This window comes from Fringilla coelebs (genome assembly GCF_963513975.1).
Source record: "Fringilla coelebs genome assembly, chromosome: 3".
NCBI classification, from domain to species: Eukaryota; Metazoa; Chordata; class Aves; order Passeriformes; family Fringillidae; genus Fringilla; species Fringilla coelebs.
Window position 1 is genome coordinate 70327356 of NC_140030.1, and position 27887 is coordinate 70355242.

At 40.7% G+C, this 27887-nt stretch overlaps 1 protein-coding gene across 2 annotated transcripts; it reads left to right on the top strand.

Annotated features, from left to right (window-relative positions):
* Window positions 1-429: 429 nt before the first annotated feature.
* Window positions 430-27848, top strand: B3GALNT2 (beta-1,3-N-acetylgalactosaminyltransferase 2; the record flags this gene model as incomplete). Of its 2 annotated transcripts, XM_084203233.1 has the most annotated exons (12): window positions 430-588; window positions 12379-12526; window positions 13797-13897; window positions 14984-15177; window positions 16178-16273; window positions 20699-20809; window positions 21569-21647; window positions 22846-23029; window positions 24558-24683; window positions 26722-26881; window positions 27292-27348; window positions 27714-27848. In XM_084203233.1, exons 1-12 carry the CDS (start codon window positions 495-497, stop codon window positions 27846-27848), a joined length of 1485 nt encoding a protein of 494 aa, XP_084059359.1. In that variant the 5' UTR covers window positions 430-494. The 2 variants fall into 2 exon arrangements, with proteins under 2 accessions (XP_084059359.1, XP_084059360.1); XM_084203234.1 differs by lacking the exon at window positions 16178-16273.
* Window positions 27849-27887: the final 39 nt, after the last annotated feature.

Below are 27887 nucleotides of genomic sequence, written 5' to 3' on the forward strand. Positions count from 1 at the left end.
AACAGTTTGCGAGCGCCGCAGCAAGCAGGTCTTTGCCAAGGCGAAGCGCTCTCTTCACTTTATTGAATAAGTAAAGGATTGTTCTGGAAAGCTATTTTGTTCCTAATGCAACGACTTTTGAGAAGGGGCATTCGGCGGATTAGCAAATAGCGATTACCCGGGGAGGGTTTCCCCCGCGGCCGGGGGCAGCCGGGCGCTCTCGGAGAGGCGCACTCCGTGAGGAGAACGCGCCCCCGCCATGTGAGACGCGCGGAGCCGCCGCGCTCCCTCGGCGCCCCGCGGCATTGTGGGGGCTGTAGGCGGCCGCCGCCGCCGCCCGCGCCGCCGCCGCCCGCCCGGGCCGGGGCGGGACTGCAGCTCCCGGCGGCCGCGGGGCAGCCGAGCCCGGCCCGGCCGAGCGGGGAGGAGCCGCGGGTGGCCGAGCCGGGCCGTCGCGCCGGCGCCGCTGGGAGAGGCCGGCGCGAAGGGGAAGGGGCCGGCGGCTGCGGCGGCCAATGCGAAACTGGCTGGTGCTGCTGTGCCCCTGTGTGGTCGGGGTCGCGCTGCACCTCTGGCTGCTGCTGAGCCGCCCCGGGAGCCACCCGGCAGGTAAGAGAGGGGCGGGTGGCGGCGGATGCCTGGGGCATCCGGGCGGGCTGGGCTCCTCCACCCTCTCTCCGCCGGCGAGGAGAGGTCGGAGCTGGTGGGGCAGGTAACGGGGGCGGGAGGCGAGGGGAGGCCCGGGGGCATGCTGTGCCCGCCGGGTTCCTCGGGCGGGGAGGGAGCGTCTCGTACCGCGGAGAGGCACCGAGCGCGGTGGCGGAGCGGGGCTGCCGCGGGTGCGGAGCCGCTGGTGTGGGCCAGCAGCTCCCGCTTCCGAGCGTCTCCTGCGCCACCGCTGCCCTCCCGCTCCCACGGAGGCACGTGGGGAAGAAATTCCCACCGATCCCGCTCGTGTCGCGTCATTCCCGGTCCTAGGAATAGCTCTTAGCACTGCGCCGTGTTTGCCTCAGCGGGATTTAAAACCCCTGTGCTGCAAAAAGCTATTCATAGGACCGGGTATCATCCAACAGAAGTGAAATCCGATCCTTGAGGGTTTACCTTGTGCTCCTTGTAAAATGAGGTGTAGTTTTCAGGCCACAAATCTTCATGCCCGAGGAAGCGGGCATCTGTTGGAACAGAAACTTTTGTCAGCTGCCCACAGGTGCTGTTTGATGATATTAGAAAATACTGTACATGAGCACGTAATGGTGTTTTTTTCCTTGGGGTGTGCTTAGAACTGCTTGGTGACCCGGTAGCCTGTTCACTAATGGACCCACACTCTGCAACTGGTGCCTGTTTCCCGGGCAGGGTGTGCACAGCTGTGAGGAAACAAGAATCTGCTGATTGCCAGTGGCAATTAATAGTGCAAATATGCCAGAAGCAATTGCACTATTGCATAGTCTGAAGGCTGCAGGGTTGTATAGGTGTCTGTCTGTATTCTGGCTTTTGCATATCACATCAGCAGTGGTCACACTTGAATTATAAAAGAAAGGGAGATCTTATTGTTGAACTTCTAGCTGGATGCACGTTTGAATTGCCTGGTTGATTTTGTTCATCTTTCACGGTGCCGTTTTGGAGCTTCAGAGCATTAATTTGGAGTTAGAAGTGGCAGTGTGGAATCTCGTGATGGCCTTTCCCATGTAAATGTGTTTTCCACTAACAAACATTTCTAAAGAAGATCCAGAAGTTTCTCAGTTGGTGTTGATGTGAATGAATGGTTTATGTCACTTAAATAATCATTGTTAAAGGTATTAGCAAAAGTAGGGGTAACACAAATTTGTAAAAGAGCAGTTTAAGAAACTCGTATGTCGAGTTTCTCTCTGTTGCTTACTGCATGGATGAAGCATCCCAAGGAAACTCCAGCTGGAATTAATTTAGAATGATTTACACAAAGACTAAAGACTCAAAAGGATAAGGGTTGACTCTGGTTCAGTCACAATGTTCAGGGTGGATCCCCTTGCTTTTTAAACTCCTGATGGAGCTTAGGTGCAGCCAAGTCCAGTCTTGGTCTCCAACTTCATCAGAGGTTTGCATCTAAATGAATTAGCAGCACTTAATGACTAATTTAGTAAAGTGATTTTCCTTTCCTAAAAGTGAGTACAGTGAGAAATTATAGGAGATCTAGGTTAATAAACTGCTGTTACTATTTTTTTTTCTTTTTTTAATAGTCTTTGGATTGGGAGTGCAGGGACACATATTGTACCCCCTGGTTTCTGTAAGGTTTAGGGGCTAGATTTGAGCCAAAGGACCATGCGCTGCTGACCCCCTGACACCAGGCTTGGATATTCAAAATATCAAAACCTAAAGTAGTTCCATTGTGATCTTCCACTGCAAAGCAAATAGACAACATTTGCTTCTCACCCAGAGCCATAAATTAACTTATGTGGTTTGGTGAATAACACTTGCTCCATTCACTGCAGTGGTTTTAACTCTGTGCTGTCCAAGCTGTACACCCAGCTTCTCAGCATCCTGTAGCACTAATATTGAAATTTGTGCTCCTGTATCTGTGTGGAATTTTGTCAGTTGTTGAGGGCCAACAGGAGTTGCTTTAGTGATAGGTCTGGGCTCATGTTCAGAGGAATCTGAGGGAAGCAAAGAATCAGCTTTCCTCAGTTTGCTGTCATCAGGGTCATCCCATATGTTCCCATGCCATTCTTCAGGGGATACAATTACTTTTGTAACCTATGTCAGGAGGATGGAAAGCCCACATAAACATAAATCTGATGTTTTCCTCCAACTTTTTTTTTCTCATTTTCTTTAACTGATTTTGCAGCTGCTCCATTTTCAAAGACAGTATTAATTCAGTTGCCTTTAGGAGTTTTATTTCTTCCTTTAGGTATAGTACCCTTTTATTGTTATTTTTGCTATCTTGATAAGCAGCTTCTAACCAGGTTCCTAGCATTTTGCAAATAATTCCTTTTCCATCCTTTATCTGGCTCCAGCCACCTTTAGCTGCCATTTCACAGCTGTACAATCATGCCAGTTAACACAACCCCATTCTTCTGAGAATTTGGAACTTGGACTTATTCTCTGCTTTCTTAAGTAATCTGTGCTTCTGTTTGACATCCAGTCAAATATGCCAATTTGTCACAAATGAGTGGTTTAGGTTGCTTAAAGAATCACCATCAAAGGTAGTAGCAAAACCAGGTACCACCTGGATTTAACCTGAGCTTGCAAGTAAGCACCTTGCAGCCAACTCACTTATTTCCTGCTGCCCTCCACCTCTGCAGTGGGATGGGGAGGAGGATTGGGGGGGGAAGGAATAAACCCTCACGGACTGAGAAAGGAAGAACTGATGCAGAATTCATTTAGAATTATTTACACAGAGGCTGAAGATGCAGAAAGGGTAAGGGAGACCCTCCTGTTGAGTCATGAGATTCAGAGTGGACCCCCTTACTTTCTAAACTCCTCATGAAGCTGAGGTGCAGCTAGGTCCAGTCTTAGTCTCAGACTTGGTCAACGATCAATATTGAAAGGATTTAGCAGCACTTAATCATGGACTAATTTAACATTTACAAAGTGATAGGATTTACTATAATTGCTACAGTGACTTCATTACACATCCCAGACAGCAACATTCATGCTATACTGGCAGAAGAGTATCTAAGTCAGTCCACACAAGCATGCACACTGACACAAAGAGATATATTTGTATACAGGGATATATGGGTATCAATGTATAGAAGTATACCTGTTAAAAATCCCCCTGGAGTTCAGTGAAACACTCACTTCAAATATCTTGGCATTTCTCAGTGATAAAGGGTTGAGTCTCAAGAAATGGACGGTTTCAGCCTAGGCACTGTCATCAATTTTGGATGCTGATCCTCAGAACTTTGCGAACTGGAGCATCTATGATCTCCGAGAGACGTGCTGCTCAGGGAGTCACTGACATCCTGCATAGCCTGCTGTGGTCCAGGAGAGCCAAAGGACTTCACTCAGGACCAGCTTTTAGGGTTCTTTAAATGTTTGGCTTAAGTCATCCATCAATTTCCACCCTGAGCACAGTCTTGGTTGGTAATTGCTGGAATTTTCAAAAATCCAGTAACTATGGAGTCTGTTCCTCTCAGGGTACAGTTCAGGTAAGGAATGTTCCAGGCTTGTCAGGGGATGACTGATCACTGCTGTTGTCGTTCCCTCCTTGGTCAGGCAACAGGGGTTCCTTCCCATGGTCAGTGTTGCCCTTACCTTAAGCATGGTGGGGCTGGTTCCTGGTCCAGTCAAGGGACACTTCACTGCCTAACTCATTACAGAAAGGCCTGGTGGGAATCTCTGAGGTAGAGCAGCCCTGAGGAAGGGGAGGAATGTGCCACTTGGAAGTTGGGGAAGGAGAGAATTAGCTTTGCTCTTCAGAGTTTCCCTGTTTCAAGCAGTTATTATTGGAGTTGATGTTCATTACTGTAAAGCCATGATGCATTGGATAATGTTAGGATACTAGGATTTTTAAGAAGTGGGTTTTTTTAATACTGAAAGAGCAAATTAATTGTTTCTGTGCAGGGTTTATTTAGTTGTAAATAAATGCTATTGTAAAATTACTGTTGAGTAATGTACTCACACTGAGTAGAGGAATAACAATGCTGCCTCTAAAATGAGAACATATGTCATCTGTAGGAAAATGCTCAGTACTGTACATGTGTTGTCTTTTTGTAGGCCCAATCCTTGCATAGTATTTAAGGAAGAATCTGTCTCTTAGCCTTCAAAGTACCACACAAAGTGTACAAGGTGTAGGTATGGCTGCCTTGGTAGAAGAAAGAAGGATGAGCCAAGGGACCTCAGATGTCTTCTGTGTTGTATTTTTTTATTATTCAGAGTATTTTAGGAACATTAGTGACTTTGTATGCAAGAGAAAGAAATGTTTTAAAATTTATTAAATTTATTAAAGGCTTCTTGAATCTGAAGCCATTTAAGAGGCTCTGGTAGTGCCTGATAAAGCCAGTCTTGTTTCACTTGAGTAATTTTTTTTCCTTGTTTACTACTCCAGCTGCTCTTTACTACCTATCACCTGGAATCCCTAGTGTGAATAAAAAGTAAATCTTATCATGGGGCAATGTTTTACAATAGCTGTGACATAAAAATGCGTAATTTGTATATTCTCTGGTATTTCTGTGTAGTTGTGTACAATAGTTGTGTGCTATCTCATCAGTTGCTGAATTAGCTACCAGTAGAGGTCAAAAACAGAGTGAACAGCAGTTCTGTTTTTTGAGGAGTTTAATTACCCTCCCAGATAATCATCACCGCACATTCAAATGGAAATCTGTCAAAAAGTGGATAACCTGTTTTAGTGATTATTTACCTCGGCTTCATTGCCTCACACAAGATTGGAATAGACATCCCAGCCATCAATTCTGCTTACTATTTCTATTAAGCAACTCATGGTTTCTGTCATAAAATGGCAGGTGGGCAGCCTACATTTATTTAGTGAGGGCTTGGGGTGGCTTTTTGTCTGTTTACTTGGATTCCTGGCATTTGTAGGAAGAGGCTGTTCTAGAGGCTTGTTGTCCTGATTAAAATTATGTTCTCATGTCTAGCCCAACCTTACTTGCACCTGGTTTATGCCCTTTAATTCTTAAGCCTCTCAGTCAAAAGGGTCTTTCTCCTCCTTCAGGTATGTCTTCAGCATGTAACTATAGATGTCAAAGGTGCCTGTTTTAAACCTTTGCTTTAAGTTGAGCTCTTCAGCTACTTCTGACTTCTAGTGGAAAATAGAAAACAGTTCTAGAAATAGAAAACATTTCTAGAAAACAGTTTGTTTTATTATCTGTAGGTCAGATGGCTTTAAATGTAAACAGTGTTCCAGTCTTCACTCATTCCATCTACTTTTCTCCCTCTCTTGGAAGTACCTTCTGTAATAAAGTCTTCCTTTTAACTACCCCTTGTGAAAGGCCTGTAGTTTGCCTGCATTCTTGGCCCTCCGTTGTGTCTCTCCCTGTGCAGGATTCACATTTACCTCAGTGTCACAGAAGATAGAGTACACTTCTTGTAAGCAGTACTCAGTAATTGGAAAAAAAAAATAGGATCAATCCTGAGACCAAAGGCCTTTGTTTTAGTGTCCTGACTTCAGTGGCTTCCTGCTTTTTTTTTTTATTCATCAGTTAATGAGACTGTTATTCACACTTCTGAACAAGATTTGTGCAGGATCATGCTTTTAGGTTTAATTGAAATCCTTGTCTAACTGGTTACAAACAAGTGCTATCCAAAGAAAGTTCGTGAGTAGGAAGCTTAGTTAATTTTTTGTAAAAGTCTTAGATGAATGCTAATTATAAAATGACCTCAGAAACTTGAGAAGGAACAGACAGACCTGCTTTTAGCACTCCAGGTGGATTCATTGCTAATTGTGTGTTTTAATTGATGGCACAAATCTTATTGAGTAGGATGTTACTCAGTGTCGGGCTTCAGCTACAGGGACTAATCAGAAAGCCTCACACATTCTGTGTAATCTTCTGCTACTTTGCTGATGCTAGTGCCCTTTAAATTGTTATTCCTGTTACATTTCTGGGGGGGGGGGGTGGCAGCTAAAAATTGGCCCATTTGCTTTTGTGAAAGTCAATCTTCTACTAGTGAACAATTATGCAACAGATTAAAACCCAGCATTTTCTAGAGTCTGCTTGTATGCCATCTGTTGTCCTGTGGCACAGCATGTACTTCTTCAGGCACTGGCCTCATGGAACCAAAATATGGGAACAAGCTATGAGGTGAAGTTTTGCTAAAATATGGGACTTTCTTAAGAAAGGATGTTGTGTGAAAGCTGGTAGTCCTGTCTGTCAGGGAGCAGCAGGCTTGGTCACAAAGTTATTTCATCTTTTGTAGCTGTGTAAAGATTTACAGTCTGGGGGCCTCATAAACTGAAACTCAGCAGGTCAGTTTTGACATTGGCAGTAGATGTGCAGCCCTGCCTCAAATGCCAGTTGTCCCCCACCCTTCATCTGTAAGATCTTAGTATGACATGGTTTTTCATGGATAGGCCACCCCCAACATGAAACAATCCCCTAACTTTTGAGGGACACAAAGTAAGCTGATGTTATTTTCCAAATTAATTGAGGTCTTTTTAGGGTTTTCAGTTATTCTTTAGACAGATGTTTGAGACATCGTGAACTACTGATGAGTGCACTGGAATTGTATTTTTGTATTTTGGCACTGGAGCAGGGGGCAAAGAGGACCAGGTCTGCCAGAGTTGGCTGAATTAAGGTTTTCAACAGTTACACTCTAAATTGCCCACTGAGTGGAACAGCCAGAAGAGATCAAGTTGCCTTCCCTGGGAGCAGTCTTTTGTTCCATGGCAGCAGGGATTGGAGGCCAGTTTTCAGCAGATAAAGGTGCTCTGCTTCCCCTGCCCTGCCACAACCCCGCCCCTTCCCTCCACAAAATAAAAAAAGGAGGCATCAGTTTGTGTTGCAAAATTATTTTCCTTTGTTTTTTTGACTTTTCTACTGATGCTTTGGCCATTGTCTAGAAATGTGCAAGTATTATATAATTTAAGTGTTTTAGGGTATCATCACTCCACCACTGTCACTACTGCCACTTGGCAATTCAGAATGACCCTGCTGTCCTATTTCTTCTAAGGAATGCTGTTGATGTAAAGCAAACAGAAACCTCTGCCTGCAGAGGTTTTGTTCTTTGAATCTGTAAATCTTGTCTAAAAGCTTGCCTGCCTCATGGAGTACTGCAGAGACCAGGGGTGCACATCTTGGCAAATTCTAGCTCTGGGGTGAAGTAGGTACTGCAGAGAGGTCAGGTAGCTCTGCTTGCAGCAAAACATGTAATGCAGATGAGCTGTAAGAGATTACTTTAAGTGAAGAAGATTAATAGGGGGAGAGACCTGCTTTTGCTCTATGGTTTGTTCTTTTTCTGTGTGTGTCAGCATTCTGTGAATACAAATCTTTATATTGAGTTAATTCCTTCCGTCATGTTTGTTTGGATCTTTCACAAAGCAGCAGAGAAGAAAAAAGTGTTAAACCTCAGGAATATGGTTGCAAAATCACAGGAATAGGCAGAGATAAAAATGTGTGGGGTTTTTTATTTTGGAGGAGTGTTGCTTATCTTATGAAGTGGATTAGTTGAGAATATTCTAAATAACTTCTGCTTGGCCTGCTTAGTTCCATTCATTGATTTATTCAGTAAGAAAAAAAAAAAAGAAAAAAAGCTGCATTGGTAGCAGAATATACAAAGCCCAGCCTTCTGTGGAGCTCACTTATTTTAGCTGTGTCCAGTGGAGGTGCTCTGGTGCCTGATATTGCAAGTAAACCTACACTGCTGTGTTTCTTAGTGCAGGCACTAATGAGTCTTTTCTTCGTCCACTCCAGTTGCATGAAATGTGGAGACTTAATCACTTTGGGGACTGCATATCATGTCAAATTTCGCTGAAAAGGGCAAATTTAGTAGTTGATAGGGGACTCATCAATAGAAGTATGTTTAGCAAGACTGTGTTTGTTGACAAAATCAAGCTAAATGATCTCTCTTTTCATCTCCTTATAATGAAGCAAATATAATTAACAGCCTAATTTGACATTTTATTGAGAATCAGCCTCATGGGAAGAAGAGGTGCATATTCATCTTTGTAGTTTGGGGTTGAAAAACTCCAAGAGCTGTTGATTGGTGCTGAGGTGGTTAAAATCTGAGCAGGGTCAGCAGACTGCCTGTCAGTGGTCTTTCCATGGCCAGCTCAGCAGGACACACACCTCTGCATCTTTAGTTGTGTCTTCTAATGGCACAGCTTTGTACTCTACATTTGCACTTGTTGACTTTTTCCTGTATCTCTCCCAAACTTTGATCCATTGCTGGTTCTCAGTCAAGCCTGACAGGCGGAGGTTGACCAGCACTTTCACCCATTTCATGAAAATAGGTGGCTGAGAATCCTGTGAAAGCTTCCTGAAGTTGATACTGGGGTGAAAATCGTTACCAATAAAAGTACAAGTATGGTCAGATCTCAGAGAATTGTGTGGAAGCCAGTCCTTACAAATATCAGGGTCCAAGAAAGCTTCAGTAGGAGCTTACCATGAACAATGTGACACAAGGTACTGGCGGACTGGACTTAGTAGACTTAGAACTGACAGAAGTACTGCTGACAGCTGCTGTAGAGAATTAAATGAACCTCAGCAGCTGAGGGAGGGCTGCTTGCTTTCATGTTTTGGTAGGTTTTGCTGTGGATTAACAGGTAGGCTTTGTGTGTTTGGCTCAGGTTCTACTGAGAAGTCTTGGGCTAAGTAATGCAACCAAGGCACAGCTTTGAATAAGTAAGAGTTCAAAAGCAGGGAAGGGAGTGGTGGTGTCACCTTTGGATTGGAAAGCTTCCTCTCCTCCTCCATGCCTTTGGTCTGCAACACTTTTAGGGTTTATGATGGAATGTGATATGTAGCTTTTTTTCTTTTCCTTTTTTTCACCCCCTTAACAAACTACAAAATTTAAGTTTTTTTCTTGTCTTTGAAATCGGAAAATGTAGAGATGTAGTTGTCTTGCACAAGCAGTTGAAGGTAAGAGCGATGTATATGATATAATACAATTTGACACTGAAAATTTTGGCCTAAAAGTGCACAAAAATAGAATGAAAGATAAATAGCTTTGGTCCTCAGTGGCAAGTATTGATTGCTTGTCTAAATTGCCACCATTGACTTTGAGGTCAGCAATGTTTTCTCCTAAATTATGCTGCATCAGAGAATATTTATGCTCATATTGGAATTATCCTTATAAATTAATAATAGCCTTAGTATTTTTCCCTGTACTTCTCACTTTATCTCCCTTTTTGAAATAGTGTGAGTTCAGAGAAACACATATGAATCTATTTTCCTGAAATCTTAGCATTATTCCAATTTTTCCATAGGAAGTAGAAATCTTTACTAACAAGAAAAAAAATGCTTTGTCAAACTAAGCTTTCTTTTTTTTTTCTTTCAGTGGTTTTAAAAGTAAAATTACATAACTCTTGGGACAGAGAAGACAGACAATCTTCTGAATATAGACCACTGCAATGCTGTTCTAAAAGCAATAGGATATTAATTCTGAAGCATCTGTTACATTAACATTGTTCCCATGTGCATGTTTCATAAGGAAAAGCTTCACTCATTTTAAAACATAAACTAATTAAAAGTATATTTGATTTGAGTAGCTTATTTTTAGGTTTTTTTTTTTATTCATTCAAGCTAATTTATGCTATTCTGAGTCAAGTCACCCCGTACACTTGTGCCCTTAGTTATATTTTTCTTTAATTTTGATTTAATTGAATGGTTTTGCTTCTTATTAAAAGTGATGTCTTAAAAAAAAAATCTGTGTAAACAGTACATCATCTACAGTCTGCAAGCATATTAGACCTATGAACTTTATACTTGAAGGCTTGGAATTAAGGCTCAAGAATAATCAAAGAATGGATGGAGAACAAGGGAAAAAAGGGATGTGTATGCAGGAATTTGCTGTAGTGGTATTTATACTTTGTAAATGTATGTCTGTCTCATGTATCTTTGCTGTCTTGGAGAGTTAGTAATTATTGGCTATGTAATGACCTATGAGGACATGCAGAGCCTCTGAATAAATGGTATTTACCAGCATAAAGGAAAACTAAATTGGTATTTTGATTGAACAGTGTGTTTGACTTAGAAGTTTCTTCAGATGTTATATCAGGCGCTAGATTTGCTGCTATGTAGCAAACAAATCATATTCCTAAACCTTGCCATCAACTCAGTTATGGTTGTTGTAACAGGTAGCACAGGTAACTTCAGTGAAAAAGTGAAGAATGTAACTAATGGTTTATTGCTTGGGATTTTTAGTCGTTCTGAGCCTAAGTTGATGGAAGCTTCTCTTAATAGGTTAATGTTCAGCTTAAGTAATTGATAATCTTGTAGCTGCTTTCATTTAATAATGGTGGAACTTAACCTTCTTAAAGAAAATCAGTGTTTGCATACTTACAACTAAAATATTTAGTGTGAAATAGAATGGGAAAGATTTACCTGTGGAAACATCACTCTGTAGTTTTTCTGCTTTTGAATTGTTCTGCGAATCAATTCCAGAGCAGTTTTATTTGGCTTTTGGAAATAGTACTAAAGAACAACAACAAAAGTTCTGAAATCTTGATGTTGATTTAGCATGGAACAGAGCAAGGCTAAGGCTCTCCATTGCATGCTGAACACTGACAGTGGGATGGAAGGCTAGATGGATGTCTGCTGGTATTTGGCACAGCAGTTTTTGTGGCAGATGCTGTGAGGTCCTAGGTTAGTGAGCAGTGTAAAAGAGCCCATCTATTCAAAGTGGAGAAAGGGGATGCTGGTACAGAAGGTAGAGTCTGGATAATAATTCAGCTCCTTCTAGTGGGAGTTCACAATACAGACTTGGCAGTACTTTTAGTCTCTTAATTAGATTCTAAAAAGTCTTGTCTATGCTATAGGCAGTGTTTAAAGTGCACTCACATTTGTTTTCTTTATCTGCAGACCAATGAAAAACATAGTGAGATGAGAGGGAAGCAATCCTTTGATAAAGTGAAATACAAATCTGTCTTAACTCTAGGATGTCTGATAGATTAAACGAAGCAAATTCACTTTAGCTACTTGCCTGACTGTTTACAGGCTCTAAATCAGAGCTTCTCAGGTCTCTATCTGGTCATAATCCTGCTTGAAATCAAGTTCAGGTTTCATGATCTCTAAATTAAAACAGCACAAGCTAAATCCTGGATTACAAGTATTGGCAGTGGCATCCGGCTTTGAGTAAAGCCAGAGCATTCCCCTGTGTAACACCCTGTGTGAAGGCAGAGGGTGGTATTCTACTTCAGAAGGTTGGAAACAATAGTCCTTGAGATGTCACACTGAAATTGTGAGGCAGAAAGATGGTCCCAGCAACTTTAGAAAGCAGAGGGAATATGGGCATGTGAGTGAAGGTTTTGGTGTATTGAAAAAGTTTCTCTGATTCTGAACCAAGAATGCAAAAGTAATTCTACTGCTTGTTTTTAGTGTTTCAGTTTTCTTGCTTTTGAGATATCCTTTAGTCACAGAATTTCAGAGTGGTTTGGGTTGAAGGGACCTTGAAGATCATCTTATTTCAATTCCCCTGCCATGGGCAGGGATGACTCCCACCAGAACTGGTTGCTCAAAGCCCCATCCTACCTGACCTTGAACAATTCACAAGATTGAGTCAGCCACAACTCTGGGCAACCTTTTCCAGTGTTTTACCACTCTCTGAGTAAAGAATTTCTTCCCAACATCTAATCTCAGTCTCCCCTATTTGAGTTTAAAGCTCTTTTCTTTTGTCCTGTCACCATTTGCATTGCTTCCCCTCCTTTTTGTAAGCCCCCTTTAAGTACTGGAAGGCTGGAATGAATTATTGCTTGCAACTCAGGCTTGTGGTAATATGTGCATAAAGTAAATATTTGTCACTTTCTACCTCTAGGTCCACTGTCCTTCTTTCCTCAATGGAAGCTGAAGCATTATGATGTTATTGTAGGTGTTTTGTCAGCTCGACACAATCATGAACTACGCAGTGTTATAAGGAGCACTTGGTTCAAGCACCTGAAACAACATCCTGCCCTGAACCAACGGTAACCTTTACTGTTCTGTAGTTTGGGCCTGGGGGGCAGGGGGACAGGACTGTAATGCTGAAATATCTTGATTTAATAATTTTTGTTTTAGAAGATTTCCTAGTTTATTTGTTTGTTTGTTTTTTAGCATCTTGTATTCTGATAGATTTTTTAAAAGTCTGCTTAATAGTACATAAGAATACTTCTTGCCTGGGGCTGTAACTACTTTTTATACGCTGCTGCTTGCTTTTGCAATTACTTGCCACTGTTTATTAGTGATGTATAAGCCTTTTTCTTTTTTATGTTGCAATGTATGGTGTGCAGCTTGAATCCTTGGTAATCCAGGATTTTTGAAAGCAGGCAGGATTGCATTTGGTGAGAGACCCACAGAAGCCCTTGCAAACAGCCTCAACTGTAAACTTCTGGTTTATTTCCTACTGAACCAGGTGCACTAAACTGCTGCAGTGTGAGTGGCCCTTTCTGATTACTTGCATAGGCCTGACAGTGTACAGACAGGTCTGTTTTTGCTGAGAAACTCTGCTGCAGTTCGTCCCCAGAAATGCTACCATCCTGACACCTTGGTACCTGCCTTGCACTGAGAGCATTTTGCTGTTCTCAGGTTTGTGTCAGCATGTAGCCTTGAGTGCAGCATAGCCACCTCAGTCATCTAAAATTGTGACCTTTCATAGTTTATATGGAGTTCTGGGAGGACATTAGCTGCTAGGTGAAAGGATAGGCAAAGGTGAGTCCTTGCTCTTTGTACTTACTTGATGTCTTCCTACTATGGAATAAGCATGATTGGAGCTGGAGAAGAACCTCTTGTTTTGCTACAGCCCAAAGCTGAAATATTTAATTGTAACAGATAGTCTGGAATCCATGTTCCTCCTTTGATGCTGTCTTTTTTCTTACTATTTTTTTTCATTGACGTTTGAATGCATAGTATTTAAACAATCTTAAATTAAGTAACAAACCCAGGCTAGCAGGGGCAGGTCTCTGGGATCCTTCAGTGTTGCCTTAGGTCTTTTTTTCTGTTTAGTGTGCTGCTGTCTTGTATCTCATTTCTAGCTGCCAATCTTCTTGTGACCTCATAATGTAAAATGTTAATGTGGATTTGGAATTGAGCTCCTATGAGGGGATTCATGTTGTTCTGCATACCAACTGTCATTGCTGATTTTTAAGAGGTTCAAAATCTTAACCCTGTGAAAGACAGGTCACAGTGATAAAATTAAGTTTATTGAAGATGGAGGGAGGAGGGAAGAGAACTGGTGTTAATAAAAGCAAATTATTTTAGTGTCCTTGTGAAGTTTATAATAGGTGCGCATGGTTGTGCTGTGCCAGTGAAGGACAGAGAAGACCCCTACTCCTGCAAACTTCTGAACATCAGTAACCCAGGTATAGACGTTAACTTTTAAAAATTCTGTGGTCTGAACTTGAGCTAGTCATCTTTCCTGAGAGTAGTTTGGGGAGTTTCATTGCAACAACTAGTCTTGAAAACAAATACCTCCTAGAACTTGTTGCATAACCTTCCTGTAAGTACCATGTGCAGGCCAGAAAGGGAGAGATTTTTGGGCATGTGAAGGGGAGTCCATTGACTTCTAATGGATTTGCATTTTTCTTGTGCCACCAGACAGTCTCTCCCATATACAATACATTTTTACTTGATGTATGTGTTAAATGAAGTTGGAGAGAGACAAAATGACCTGGCATAGTGTCAAATGTGAAGAAAGTAGCAAGGTGACAGTCTTGAGTGTCAGGTGGACTTCTCTGGTGACAAAGTGAATTCTCAAAGCAAGTCTGGCTGATTGGTTTTTCACGTTCTGTTTTAGAGAGAAAACAATTAAGAAATGTAAAATAGAGGAAAAAAATTAAATGCCATAAAGAAATTCCTAATTAAAATTGTACATTTTTCCTGTCTCCTTTTGGATTTTATTTCATTCTTGCTCTTTAATACAAGTTAAGTAAGGACTGCTAGGTACCTGAGCCATGATTCAACATGAAATGTAACTTCTGTTACTTTCTCTTTGAATGACAACATCCACTGTTCCCAAGTATAAATGGTACCTCAGGGCTTAGGTAGGCGATAATGCCAAAAAGCAGACAGCTGAATTAAGTGGAGGTGGGTGCCATTTTGATACATGAATAATTATTTTATTATGCTAATATACAGGTATTCATGCAGTCAAATAGCATTTTTGTCTTCCTGCTGTGGATTTATTGTGTTTCTAATCTTTGCCCCATGGATATGTAGGCATTGAGTTGCAATTGCTATTAGCCTGCAGATTGCTGTATCACTGAAATTTTTCTTGCTGCAATCTGCAGCCCATTGTATTTTTTTTTACTCCAGTGTTTGATTATCCTTGTGCACTTGTGAGCCATGCTAATTAACCAGAATGCTTTGCATGTAGGCAGTGTGCTTTGTGTGTATCCAGGAACGATGAACTTTTCTCCCCTTACCTCTGGCCTTTCCTTTTCATTCAGTTTTGAATCAGGAAATTGAAGCATTCAGTCTCCCTGAGGACATACCTTCTGTGCTGTCTGAAGACAGAATTGTCAGTGTGAACTTCCGTGTGCTTTACCCCATTGTCATTACCAGCCTTGGGGTATTTTATGAAGCTGATGGGGTGGGATTCCAGAGGAACATCACTGTAAAGCTGTACCAGGCCGAACATGAGGTAGAGTGCTTTAGTTATTTTTTGAAAGCATGATGTCTCTTTTTTGTGCATTAAGTTCTTAAAGAAAGTGACATGCTGTGTTGGTGTGTTAAGAAGAGAAATACTTAACTGACAAGTTTATGAATTATATTTTTCTTCTGTTGCATTTTAAATTCTCATATATGTATACAGAGGCACATCCTGGATGAAGGAAAGATGAAGTTCCCCAAGTGCTATGTGTTAATCTAGATGCTGTTATGAAAGAGCGCTTACATTTAATTCCAATGCACAATTTTTTGTTTGTATTTGGGGTTCTAAATACTGATAGTTATTAAGGAATAAAAATTAAGCTATCTAATATATAAAATGCTTGCAGAAACAAATATTTGGTGTCTTCAAGCAGAGATGCAGGACAGCTGTAGTTTTTTCTTGTCTGTCTTCTGGGAAGACATTTAAGATTTCTAGAAACTATTATAATTTATTGGTAATAATCAGACTTCATTGATAATTTCCCCCAGTCCCAAGCTTTTATGGGCTTGATAGAATAGCTTTGTGATTTGGAGGGAAAAAAAATTTGGAACAAGATTGTTGCATTTGTTAGATTACATTTATCTCAACCAATAACTTGATAGGCCAATTTCAAAACTTCTGCCTGTGTTACAGTAGAAAGAATTGTAAGTATGACTTCTATGATGAACTTCCAAGAAGTTTGGTTTATAATAGCCATAATAAAAATAAAGTTATACTGTAATCAAGTTCATGTTTCCTGAACTGTAGAATTCCTAAGTGTTCAATGTCTGATAATTTTATCTGCAATAGCTTTTTAGTTCCAGTGAAGGAGAAAAGTTGGTATCATAAGAGAGCTTCAAAATGGTTTTCTGAAGACTGGAATTTGGCAGTGAAGAATCTTTTTGTAATTTTTTATTATCTAAGAGCCTTTTTATGGCCTGTGTAAGACAGTAGCACTTTTAATGTGTGTTATCGGTTTTTTAAAATTTTGGTTTTTTCCCGTTGTTCACAGGAAGCCATCTTCAGTGCTCGCTTTAGTCCACCAAGCTGTGGAGTGCAGGTGAACAGATTGTGGTACAAGCCAGTAGAGCAGTTTATTTTGCCAGAGGTATGTGCAGTATCAGAACTGCCAGCAGTTCTTTTAAGTCATCTGGACAGACTGACTGATAAAACTGGCCTTTGCTTGAGGCAGAAAAAGGGCAAGTGAAAACCTCTAGAACGTTAGTTCACAGAATCCCAGAATGGGCAAATAGTTGTAGGGATATGCTGAAATCCAGTATTTGTTTAACAGCATCTTATTATCACAGGTAGTTATAAAGCATAAGCCTGGAAAATACAAATTGATAAAAAACTACTTTGACAAATAGTAACAACTTCAGAAAATGTACCTATTTCTGATTGAAAACTGTACCTGCCTTGATTCTGTGGGAGAGTTTACCAGAACATGTGGTGCTTCTTTTTCCCTTCTGCTTTATCAGACGTTAGCACACAAGATAGGGAGGGGAGGATGGCACAGATTTCTAGGGAACAGCTGGAAAAGAGGTTTCTGCATCTGATGTCTTGGACATAACATCAAGATATTGTGTGTTATGTTTGCAGTGACAGGGCTGTTTGTTTTTGGTATAGGGAACCTACTTGTGGTCTGCATAGGAAGGAAGGGAGTTAAACACAAGAGGAACAGAATATCATAGGAAAGTACCCTGATGATTTTACAGTGAAGGTTTAATGAATAAAGGTTGGCTCAGAAGGAGAATTCTAGTTAGCAGACCCTCTCAGGTACAAGGAATTGTTCCCACTGGACCAGTGATCTCTCGCTAGATACTCAGCTACCATTTTAGACAGTTTCCCTTAATTTAAACATTTTCCTGGACTCTTGCTGCTGTTCCTGTAAGTTGTCTATAGGTCTGGGTTGTTTTATTAATTAAGAAATTGTGTTATGAAAGAATGAAGCGAGAGAAGACTGAAGAGGGAAGAGAGGCAATTTGGGCGTTGATTCCCTGATTTATTCCCCTGGCTCTGTACTAATGAATGCATTTGGAAATCTAATAATTTTAAGAGGATTCTGCAGCTGACTGATTGATTTATCATCTTAGACAGTGTTTACTGAATACTGTGCAAGTTGTTATGCTGGCAGGAGACCTTTCAGGTGAGCAGACCACTTGCAGTATTGTGTGCATATGCTTTGGCAATCTAATTTCATACTAAAGTGATTAAGGGTTTATTTTACATTTTTTAAAAGGATATTGGTTACCTAGTAATTTGGTAGTCTATCATGTGAGCCTTTCCTCTGTAAGACTTTGTTTTGAGATGCTTAAATTCCAGGCAGTTGTAATTTTGCTATAAATGGTTGCAGTTTCCCTGAGAGGCAGATGGAAAGTACTTCCTTGAGAGAGAGAATATTAGTATTCATATATTTCTTTGTGGGGGCTTCCTTAATCTGATGTGTGTCATGCATTGAATGCTTACAGGGTAACACGATGTTTCTAACGTAGATTAGTAGGGTTTAGGCACAGCACGCAGTCTCCTGTGATGCTCAGGATGCTGAAGCATACACGATGATTCAGAAGAGGTGGCAATGCCCACGTGTTCCTGTCTGCTTGTTTGAGAGCACTAAATTTAGTGAACTGTTTAATTGTCATAGGATGCTGTCTGAGACAGCGTTTATTCTCTGTCTTTCCACCTTGAAGAAGTAATGGATTGTACGTACCACTGAAGAGCTTCATTCATCTTGCAGCTGAAGTGCTGCTCTTTCTGCTCATCTTGGGGAAAGGAAAGGAAATGCAGCATTAGAATAAGCATCTGGCAGGCCAGATTGTGAGAGACAGAATCGATCATTCAGCTTTGGAACGACTGAAAGCACAGAACAGCAGAAGCACCAGCAGATAACGAAAACAAACAGTGCTCTTACAGACAAGTCCTAGCAGTGCACTTATTTTGTCAAAAAGCCGTGGGTCATTTGCATGAAGATAGGACTCTGTACTGCACATATCCTGTATTACTAATGGGGAGTAGTTGGAGGAACAAAAAGCACAGCATTGTTTAACATTAGGAAAGGAGTTTGGCAGGACTGCATTATGTCAGTTCGCTTGTTCGGTATTCACTGTAAATGCCACTGCGCTCTGGCAGCAACAAGGCTGGAATTTAAATGGGGAAAAACAGATGATGTAGTCTCAGGTGTGCCACTAATGTTTTTTCTTTAAGCATTTTCAGGCCTCAGCTTTCATTAACTGGCTTAGAGTAAAGATAGCTGAGGGCTAAAGTCATTAGAAAATTTGCTTACGAGTCTCTCAACTGGGAAAGTAATGATAGTTTGCAGCCTTAGGACACCTTACACTGATGTTCACTGGTAGTAACTGATTAAGACTCCTGGTACATTTGAAGTCAGTATCACTAATAGTCAGTGGTGAGAATTGTAATGTTTCTGCTTGCTGAGGCGTGAAAGGACTCTCTTGCTCCTAGAGGACTCTCCTGTTCACTAAACAACTTTCCAGAGGTTGTGTCTATAAAGAGGGCACTGAAGTGGGATTAGAGCCCAATCCCTACAGCAAAAAACATTGGAATGGAAGATGACAGACTGCAAAAAGAGAAATTGAGCTACTAGAAAAAGTCTTAATATTGGTCCATTTATTTTGATAACTGAGAAATAATTAAATGAACAACAGAAAGCTGAGAATGAGTCAGCAGTGCCCTGGCAGCCATGAGGCCCAGCTGTGTCCTGATGCTGCATTTGGCACAGCATCCTCAGCCGAGCAAGGGAGGGGATTGTCCTGCTGTGAGGCAGCCTCACCTCAAGTGCTGGGGGAAGTTTCAATATAAGAAAGACATTGAACTGTTAGGGAGTGCCCAGAGGAGGGCAATGAAGATGGTGAAGGGCCTTGAGGGGAAGGCATTTGAGGAGCAGCTGAGGTCACTTGGTCTGTTCAGCCTGGAGGAGACTGAAGGGAGATCTCATTGCAGTTACAGCTTCCTCAGGAGGGGAGGAGGAGGGGCAGGTATCGAGCTCTTCTCTGTGGTGGACAGGAAATGGCCTGGATCTGCATCAGGGATGGTTTAGGCTGGATAGTAGGAAAAGGTTCTTCACCCAGAGGGTGGTTGGGCACTGGAACAGCTCCCCAGGGAAGTGGTCACAGCACCAAGCCAAGAGTTCAAGAAGAGTTTTGCCAATGCTTGGAGACAGAGGGTGTGATTTGGGAATGGTCCTGCAGGGTCAGGAATTGGATAGGATGATCCTTTTGGGTCCCTTCTAATTCAGCTTATTCTGTGATTCTGTGAAACAGGGGGAAGGTATTGAGCATGAAAGTCAGGCTTGAATAAACACTGGCTAGCTCCATTATTAGCTTATAAATCTGGCATTTTAAATAATAGATTAGAGACTTCTGAAGTACACACACAGCTGTCATTAAACACTGAGGCTGCTGCAGATGCTAAGACCTACATCTAGAGGAAAGCAATTAAGTAAGCTGAACTATAATCTAGACTTAAAGGTGTTTCAGTAGCTGGAGGATTTTTAGAGTAGGTTTCTAGTGTACAAGGAAGACAAAATGGGGAAGAGATTAGAGGTTGGTATAAGTAAACAGACTTCCTACAGCAACAGAGATGCATGTACAAACAAGTTGTTTTTCTGTTCCAACACCCACACTAACAACCAGTGTGTTTCCTATGAAAGTGGGAGAGACAAAATGGAATATGTTCATCTAGGAGTCAGGAGTATAACAACCCTACCTTTTCATAAGGGAGAAATTGCTTTAAAATTTTTTAAAAATAAAATTCTACCAATACTCTTACTCGTACAACTTACCTCCTGTTCCTTTGCTTGTTCTCAAGGGTCTTCATGTTAAAGTTGAGATGAAGTCCTTTCAAATGCAAAAATTTACACACACACACATATACATACATACATACATATATATATATGTAAAACATGGAGTGGCATAGCCTAATTTGACTGTTAAAAGCAGAAAATTTTGAAGTTATTCACTTACCTTTTTCTTCCTTAACCAGCCAAGATGTGAGGTAAGACTTCTGTGACTCCTACAGTAGCTTGTGACATCTCTACTGCAATAAAGGTGGCTGTATTTTTCTTTGAGTTTTGCTGGTGTCAGGATCCAGTGTCTGATCTCTGTTTGGCAGATAACGATAAAAGCTGAGCTTGTTTCCAAATCTGTTTTAATGTATTCTCTTTGTAATGCAGGATTTTATATTTGATTTTTAAAAACTCACTTCAGGTCACCTTTAAATGCTATTTTGATGATTTTAGAAAGCCCAAGTCTTTTATGCTGTGCTTCTGTTAAAAGTTTAATATAGTCTTAATGATTGGTCTTAAAAGAATGATTTTGTGTTACTGAATTTCACGGATGTGTTTCATTTTGTGTAATTTATTTTTATTGAAGTGTAAGTAAAACATTTATGTTGTGCACTCAAGCTAAATCTTGTGTGAAGTTGACTATTTTAAAATAATGAGCCCAAACTGTTTGACTTCCATTTTTTTAAAGTCTTTGTATACCTGCATAACTGTATTTTGTTCTCTTACCAGAGTTTTGAAGGTACCATTGTGTGGGAGAGTCAGGATCTTCAGGGCTTGGTTTCAAGAAACCTTCATAAAGTGATGGTGAATGATGGAGGAGGTGTTTTCAGAGTCATTACAGTGAGTCCCCTCACCTTCCTTTCCACAATGTTTCTATTTTTCCTATAATTGTTGAGAATTCAGCACTTTATTTTCCTGTGTAAATCATTAGTTCAGTTGGGCTTCTTCTTTTGTCTCAGAAGAGAAGTTTTGCTTTGCCTTCTTGCAAAAAAATTACACTTGTAAGTGGCATTTTATTTTGAGGGGAGTAAATCTCTCATTGTTTTTGTGAGAATGTGAAGCAGTATCAGTATATCAGAGATGGCAAAATGTGGGTCAAAAATCCTGTGCTAAAATCCCAACTGATGGGATAAAGTCTGGGTATTTGCTTTTTGGCAGTGTGTCTCTTTTCATGTCAGATTGCTGCTTGCCTAAACATCCTGTGTCATTGTAATGTAGCCAGAATAATTTTGCATTTTGCTGTCAACTTCAAAACTAGTTTCCTGAGTTTCAGTGGTTCTGCTAGTTCTGGGTGAAACTTAAAAAAATGCCACAAAACTTTAGTTAAAAATCTTAGTCTTAGTCTTTCATAGCACATGGTGTGATTCTTGGGGTGGTCCTGTGCAGGACCAGGAGCTGGACATCAACAATTGTTGTGGGTCCCTTCCAAGTCGGGATGTTCTATGCTTCTGTGATTATGCAAGTGCCTGAACCAGCAGAGCTTTAAATTAATTTCATTTTTAGTTGCCAGAAAACTTCACACCTTAAAATCAGAGGGAAAATACATCAATAATGAGAGATGAATTAATCTATTAATTCCAATGAATCCGTTCCTAACAGGCAGGGGAAGGGTCACTGCCACATGAACTCACAGAAGGTGTGGAGGGAATAGCAGGTGGTTTTATCTACACTATTCAAGGTAAGTCCACAAAACGTAGCATGACATTCGATGTTATGGTAAAACAGGTAATTTAAATTACACTTCTGAGTATGATTTGTGCTGTCTCCATGAACTTAGTCACCCTAGGTTTTCTTTTAGTAGAAACATTTTCTTCCTGGCTCTTCTATGCTTAAAGTCAACGTCCTGACGTGGTTCCTTTGCTTGCCTTTTGTCAGCCGCTCCAGTTGACTTGCATTCCTTTGTCTTTTTATCTAGACTCTCTTCTTGTTTTTTGTTACCCAAAATAGAGTTAAAAAACATCATGCAATGAAATCTTTCCCTGATATTTTTCACACTTTTCTCCAGTTCTGCTGCAGTTAGAGGTACTGTATCACAATGTTTAACAATGTGGACAAACAGTTTCCATCCCTGTTGTTGCTCTTTTACACCTATTTCAGCAGAATGTTGAGAGATTTTATAAAAAGCCTTTCCAATTTCTAAGATTTTGGCCACATAGTCTGGAGTCAATGTGTTCTTACTGGTCCAACATAAGCATTGACTTTGAGAGTGTTATTGCTGTGTTTTTGTAGCTAGGCCTGGCAGATAGAATTGGGCAGCCCTGTTGTCTTGTCATCTCTGTAGGAGCCCGAATTAAGGTGTGTGCTAAAGCCCTTCCATCTTGTCAAACTTTTCTTCAGTACCACAAACTACCTCCTTATCTGCAATATATATCTGCAATATATTTTTAGCTTTTACCTGCAGTTATGGGATGTGTTTCAGCAAGGATCAACTGTGCTACATCAAAGCAATGCCTATTTGATTATATTTAGGATAGCATTGTTTGTTTGTGTTTATTTTTTTATGCTAGATACATATACTTAGGAGGAACTGACAGTGGCCTTTTTACTCTACAGTAAGAGAAATAGTGAAGTTCCAGACTGTTCTTTATATTAAGGAACCTTAGAAAGTTGAATCCTTTTATTACTGAAGAGGAAGAGAATGCTTTTTTGCTTTAAACTTCTAGTGTCAGGCCTTATACAAAAAAATATTTGTTGTTCTGCAACTTAAATAATTTTGTAGAAATTTTTAAAATTAATTGCAGGATTTTCATAACCCCATTAATTTGAATGCTTCTTCAGATTCATTTTGTCAATGTGTGCCCTGTATGATCCAAGAGAAATGTGAAATAATACGTAGATATGCATCTTTGCTTAATAATGGGTGTTGTTTCTTTCAGAAGGTGATGCTCTTTTAAAAAGTCTCCATACTCGCCCAGAAAGGTTTGCAAGTCACATAAAAAACCTTGAGAAGGAAGATGCTTTATTGAAGGAAGAAAGCAGTGTGTATGATGACATTGTTTTTGTAGATGTGATTGACACTTACAGAAACGTTCCCTCCAAACTGCTGAACTTCTACCGATGGTAAGTAGAAAAGAAAGTATTTTCTTATTTTCTCTTAGGAATAGTGCTGTTTGTAGTGCAAGATGATCTAGCAGATTATGTTACCTGATAGGTTCCATGAAATACATGCCTTATGTGATTTACTTCATTAAGGTGTATTTCTCTCTCAAAATTTTGGGTGCATGTACTGAGTAAAATGAGAGTGCCTATAGTTTTTTGACTGTTGATCCTTGGTGCCTCAAATCTGCACAAGCTGGCGAAATGGGCTTCTGCTCTAAGAGTCCAGGTGTAAAAATTTTCATTTCTCCTTGTAATTTCTTCTCATTTGTATCTAACTGAAAACTAGCAGTTTTAGTATTTTAAAAGATGGCTTTTGGCCAGTTTGTGTACTTAGTGTTTCAGTTAGTGGCTGTTGCTCCAGGCCCATAATCATCTTGATGGGCCTCTGCTGGATTCTCTGCCCAGTATGGCCGTGTCCCTCTTGTACTGAGGAGTCTAAGACTGCACACTGTAGTCCGGATGTGGCCACACCAGTGCTGAGTGGAGGGGAAGGACTGGAAGCATGTGTACAGCAGGGACAGAAGGCTGATAGGAAGAATTTTCGTAGTGAAATGCATTGTCTCTTGTTAATCCAGTAAGTTTCTACCTCTAAATTTGCAGTGATTTCCATTACTCTGAGACAACTGTTTCAGTTAATTGATGCTGCTGTGGTGTAAGAAATACAGTTGACAGTTGTACTTTATCCAAAATTCAGTTTAGTTGCTTGCAAGATTATGCACTTACGTCACGAATTCCATGGCTATGAATGCAACTGAAAAACTGAACCATGCTTTCAGTTCTAAAAGAAGGTTTGCATGTCAAGACTTAGACCTTTGTGATAATTTCTTAGAGATCAGCAATTTTTCAAGATTAGTAATAAAAGGCTTTTAAAAATACCCTTCTTGTTGCAAGAAATTACCTTTACAAACGTTTGTATCCAACCCAGCCATGATCCCTAGAATCTTAAGCTTTTTTGGTTATGTGTTTCACGTTCAACTATTCCAGACAGGTAAAGATAATGTTTTTCATGTTTGAAGGGTGCATTTATAGAGAAAGAGTAAGTACAGAGTTGTTTCCACAGATGTTTTTTACCACCTACAACCTTCTCATTGCCCTTGAACTGACTGTCTCGTCCTCAAAGTAGGCTACTAATGTGTAGCCAGTGGCTTTTAACAGCTGTGCTGCCATCAGCATCAGGGATTCATATAATTCTGAGGTCAATACTGCTTAAGATGGTTTTGTTAGTAAATCCACCATCTGTCCTGGAGAACAAAACTTCAAATTTGTTTTCTTCCGCTCATACGTAAATTCATGTTGTATGATCATCATAGGATACAGCTGCATCTCCTTTGAACGACAAGCAGTCCGCCTTGGTTGATAGAGAAAATATTTAAAAGTCAAGGGTAGCTCTTGCTTCCCCCCCACAACCCAAAAAACCTCTTGCAGAGTGTGCTGTCTGTAGTTTGTGGTGTGCAGCTCAGCATCTCACCACTTTTCTTTTTGGCTACAGGACAGTGGAATCAACGAGTTTTGACTTGTTGCTGAAGACGGATGATGACTGTTACATTGATTTGGAAGCTGTTTTTAACAGGATAATGCAGAAAAAATTGGACAGGCCAAATATTTGGTGGGGAAAGTAAGTTGTTTTTTAATATTACCTTTAAGAGATAGATATCATTTCTTTAGTGAATGGTTTAGTGATTTAAGTCTGTTTTCTTGTGGGTTCCCCTCCTCTGCCAGTTGTAAAGGAAGCCAGTTGTAAAAAGCAGGACTTCTGTATGTGTTAAACTTTGAATCTCAGAATCAGAAATCAGTCCTTTACAATAACTTTCCAGAGTATGCCTTTACAGTGATTTAAACTTGCTGAATATCTTGCCTGGTTTTAAAATGTGTTGTAGACATCTTTGTCATGGTACTTAAATAAATAAGAATTTTCCAGCAATACAGTGAAGTTAAAAGGAAAGTACATAGTGCAGAACTATAAATACTACTTTTTGTGATGTCACTGTGATTTTTCTGGTGGGCTTGAGGAAGTGAGGTAAAAAGGAGAAATGAAATTTCTGTTATGGTCTGTACTTTATTTGTAACATGTGTGAATTTCAGGCATTGCTACCCACTTCTGCTGCATGAAATAGCAGATCTGATTAATAAATTTTTGAGTGAACTTTCCCAGCCTGTATTACACTTGTGAATAACCAGGAGGATCAAAATAGCCCGTATCTTCCTTTCCATCCATGGAATGCATTGCAGCTCTGGTATGAAATCCAATATAGCATAATGGTACAATGCGCCTTCCTGTTGCCCTCTGCTCATTGAAGAAAAACAGGCCTTTGCTGCTTTGCATCACAAATCTGATCCAGCCTGTTGCTTACTCATAAAGCGATTTAATAAGGTGTGCGGTCAAGTGTGTGAAATAGTTGGGTTATCTTGTGATTATCTCCAAGTTCTGTAGGAGTCACTTCTTTGAGAGTAAATTCTTTAATAGTCACAGTCTTCAGGTCAGGCAAGTGTGACATGTAGGGAACAACACTGAAATAACTATGGAAGTATAAAATTATTAACAAAGCAGATGCTTCTCAGTCTGGAGGGGGTTGAACCCTTCATGCTGTGATTCAACAGAGTGGAAGATACTAAGCCTAAAGTGACTTCAGGTATCTGATGAGACTTTCATTTACTTTGTGCTTTAATATGTCAGCTTCACTTGAGAATGGGCAGAATCTGATCACATATCTGCCAACCAGCTGTAATTCCTCTCTTTTGGGGCTGTTGTCTGAGGTGACAGTTCTTAGTAGCTCACTGAAGCTTTCAGCTGCTTGTGCTCATTACTGGAAATCAGCAATGCTGAACCTCTGTAAAACAGGGGGAGACCCTGCTGCATTGACACAGTTATGTCTCTTAGCTGTGACTGCATGAAGTACTCGTGAGGCCAGAGGAGTGCAAGAGCAGCTTGTTCCCAAACAGGGAAAACAGGACGCTTTTCACTGCCTCACTCGGCAGTTTGACAGGGTCCATAGCGCTGCACAGTGCGGCAGCGAGCTCTGCCACGCTGGGAGCGTCTGGGGAGACTGTGTAGACAGAGACTGCTTCCTGCAGGCCTCTGGGAGTGAATAAAGCCTTCCTTAGAGAACACCACTGCCAGGAAGAGTTCTTTTGTAATTCAGCAATGGCAGCCTTTGAACATCTCCTTTGTTGAGCTTCATTTGGAAAACAGCTTAGAGAAGGTATGTACTGCTTCCTGATTTTTAAGCAGCCACTGGTTTTAACAGGAAAATGGGATGTGTAACATTGCTGTCTGCATGCCTGGTGCAGGCACTGCTCTTGTGTCATGTTGATTAACCAAAGGGGTTAATTAGCAGGACACAGATGTGCCTGTTACAAAATAAGTAAGGATGTGTGTGCTTACCTAGTTCAAAACCCAACAGCAAGGCACAGATGCTGAAGACCCGACTGTCAATGTTGCTTTGGTTTCTGTTTTGAAAACCTTCTCTTACTATCTGAGATTAAGACCAAACAACAGTTAAAATTTTAGCTTTGTGCCCTAGAGAAATAAAAGTAGGAGCTATAATTAGGATCACCTACTTCTTTCTCTCAATCATTTGTTTTCAGTATTACTTTAGGTTCATAGGTTCCACAGAGGACTCTCTATAAACATCTCATATCTAACACGTCTTCAGTTTCAGACTAAATTGGGCAGTTGATCGAACTGGGAAATGGCAAGAACTGGAGTATCCAAGTCCTGCATATCCAGCCTTTGCTTGTGGGTCTGGCTATGTCATCTCCAAAGACATTGTGCAGTGGCTGGCAAGCAACTCTGAAAGATTAAAAACGTACCAGGTAATAAAAATTAGTTCAGTTTTTCTGTGTTAAAAGTGGTCTGGGGAACAGCATGTACTGAGTGAGTCAGAAAAAACATTGCTCAAGTGTTAGCGTTGGGTTCTTCCGGCTCGTGTGGGCTTTTGCCATGTTTTTGGTTGCTATGCTTAGTGCCTGTTCTAGGTCAAAGCACAGATGTTTTGGACTGAGAACCTCTGGAGCTGTAATCTTGTTTTTTGTACTCTGTTTTTGTAAAAACAGTGTATTGTCATGGGAAAGGTGGGAGGATTATTTTAACACCTCTGCATAGTCTGGCATAGGTTTTTCTAGTTACCATTCTTTACTGCTGGTAGATGATACAACTCATTCCAGGTCACAGTCATGCTTTATGCTTTCTTGGTGCTCATATCTGTATTTTATTTTCATCTCAGGGTGAAGATGTGAGCATGGGCATCTGGATGGCAGCTGTAGGACCCAAGCGATATCAAGTGAGTGTGAAGGAATTGTCTGACCTTACAGAAAGAGATGCCTGCTGTTCCAAGTAGCATAAAATGGGAGAAATGTTGGGGTTTTTTTTTCTTTAAAAGGGAATTGAAATAACCATTGAATTAAAATCCAGAGGGGAAAAAATCTTCTAAAGATGTATTTAAAAGAAAAACCACAAAACTGCCACAAACCCCCTGCAGATGCCATCCCTACCCCCAAGTTCTCTGAATAGATCTAGCAGATCAGTTTAGGACTTTGGTGTGCAATGGTTTTTTCTAGAAACGATAAACACCTGATTCTTGGAAGTGAAGATTGTTGGAGACTACATACTTTATAAGAAAACCTTCTGAAATGTTTCTTTTAACAGGATGGTCTCTGGCTGTGTGAGAAGACATGTGAGAGTGGCATGCTGTCTTCCCCCCAGTACTCACCCCAAGAGCTGGGAGAGCTCTGGAGATTAAAGGAACTGTGTGGAGATCCATGTAGATGTGAGGAAAGATGATGGACTTGCCTTGGAAAACAGGGTAGTGTATAATGATCA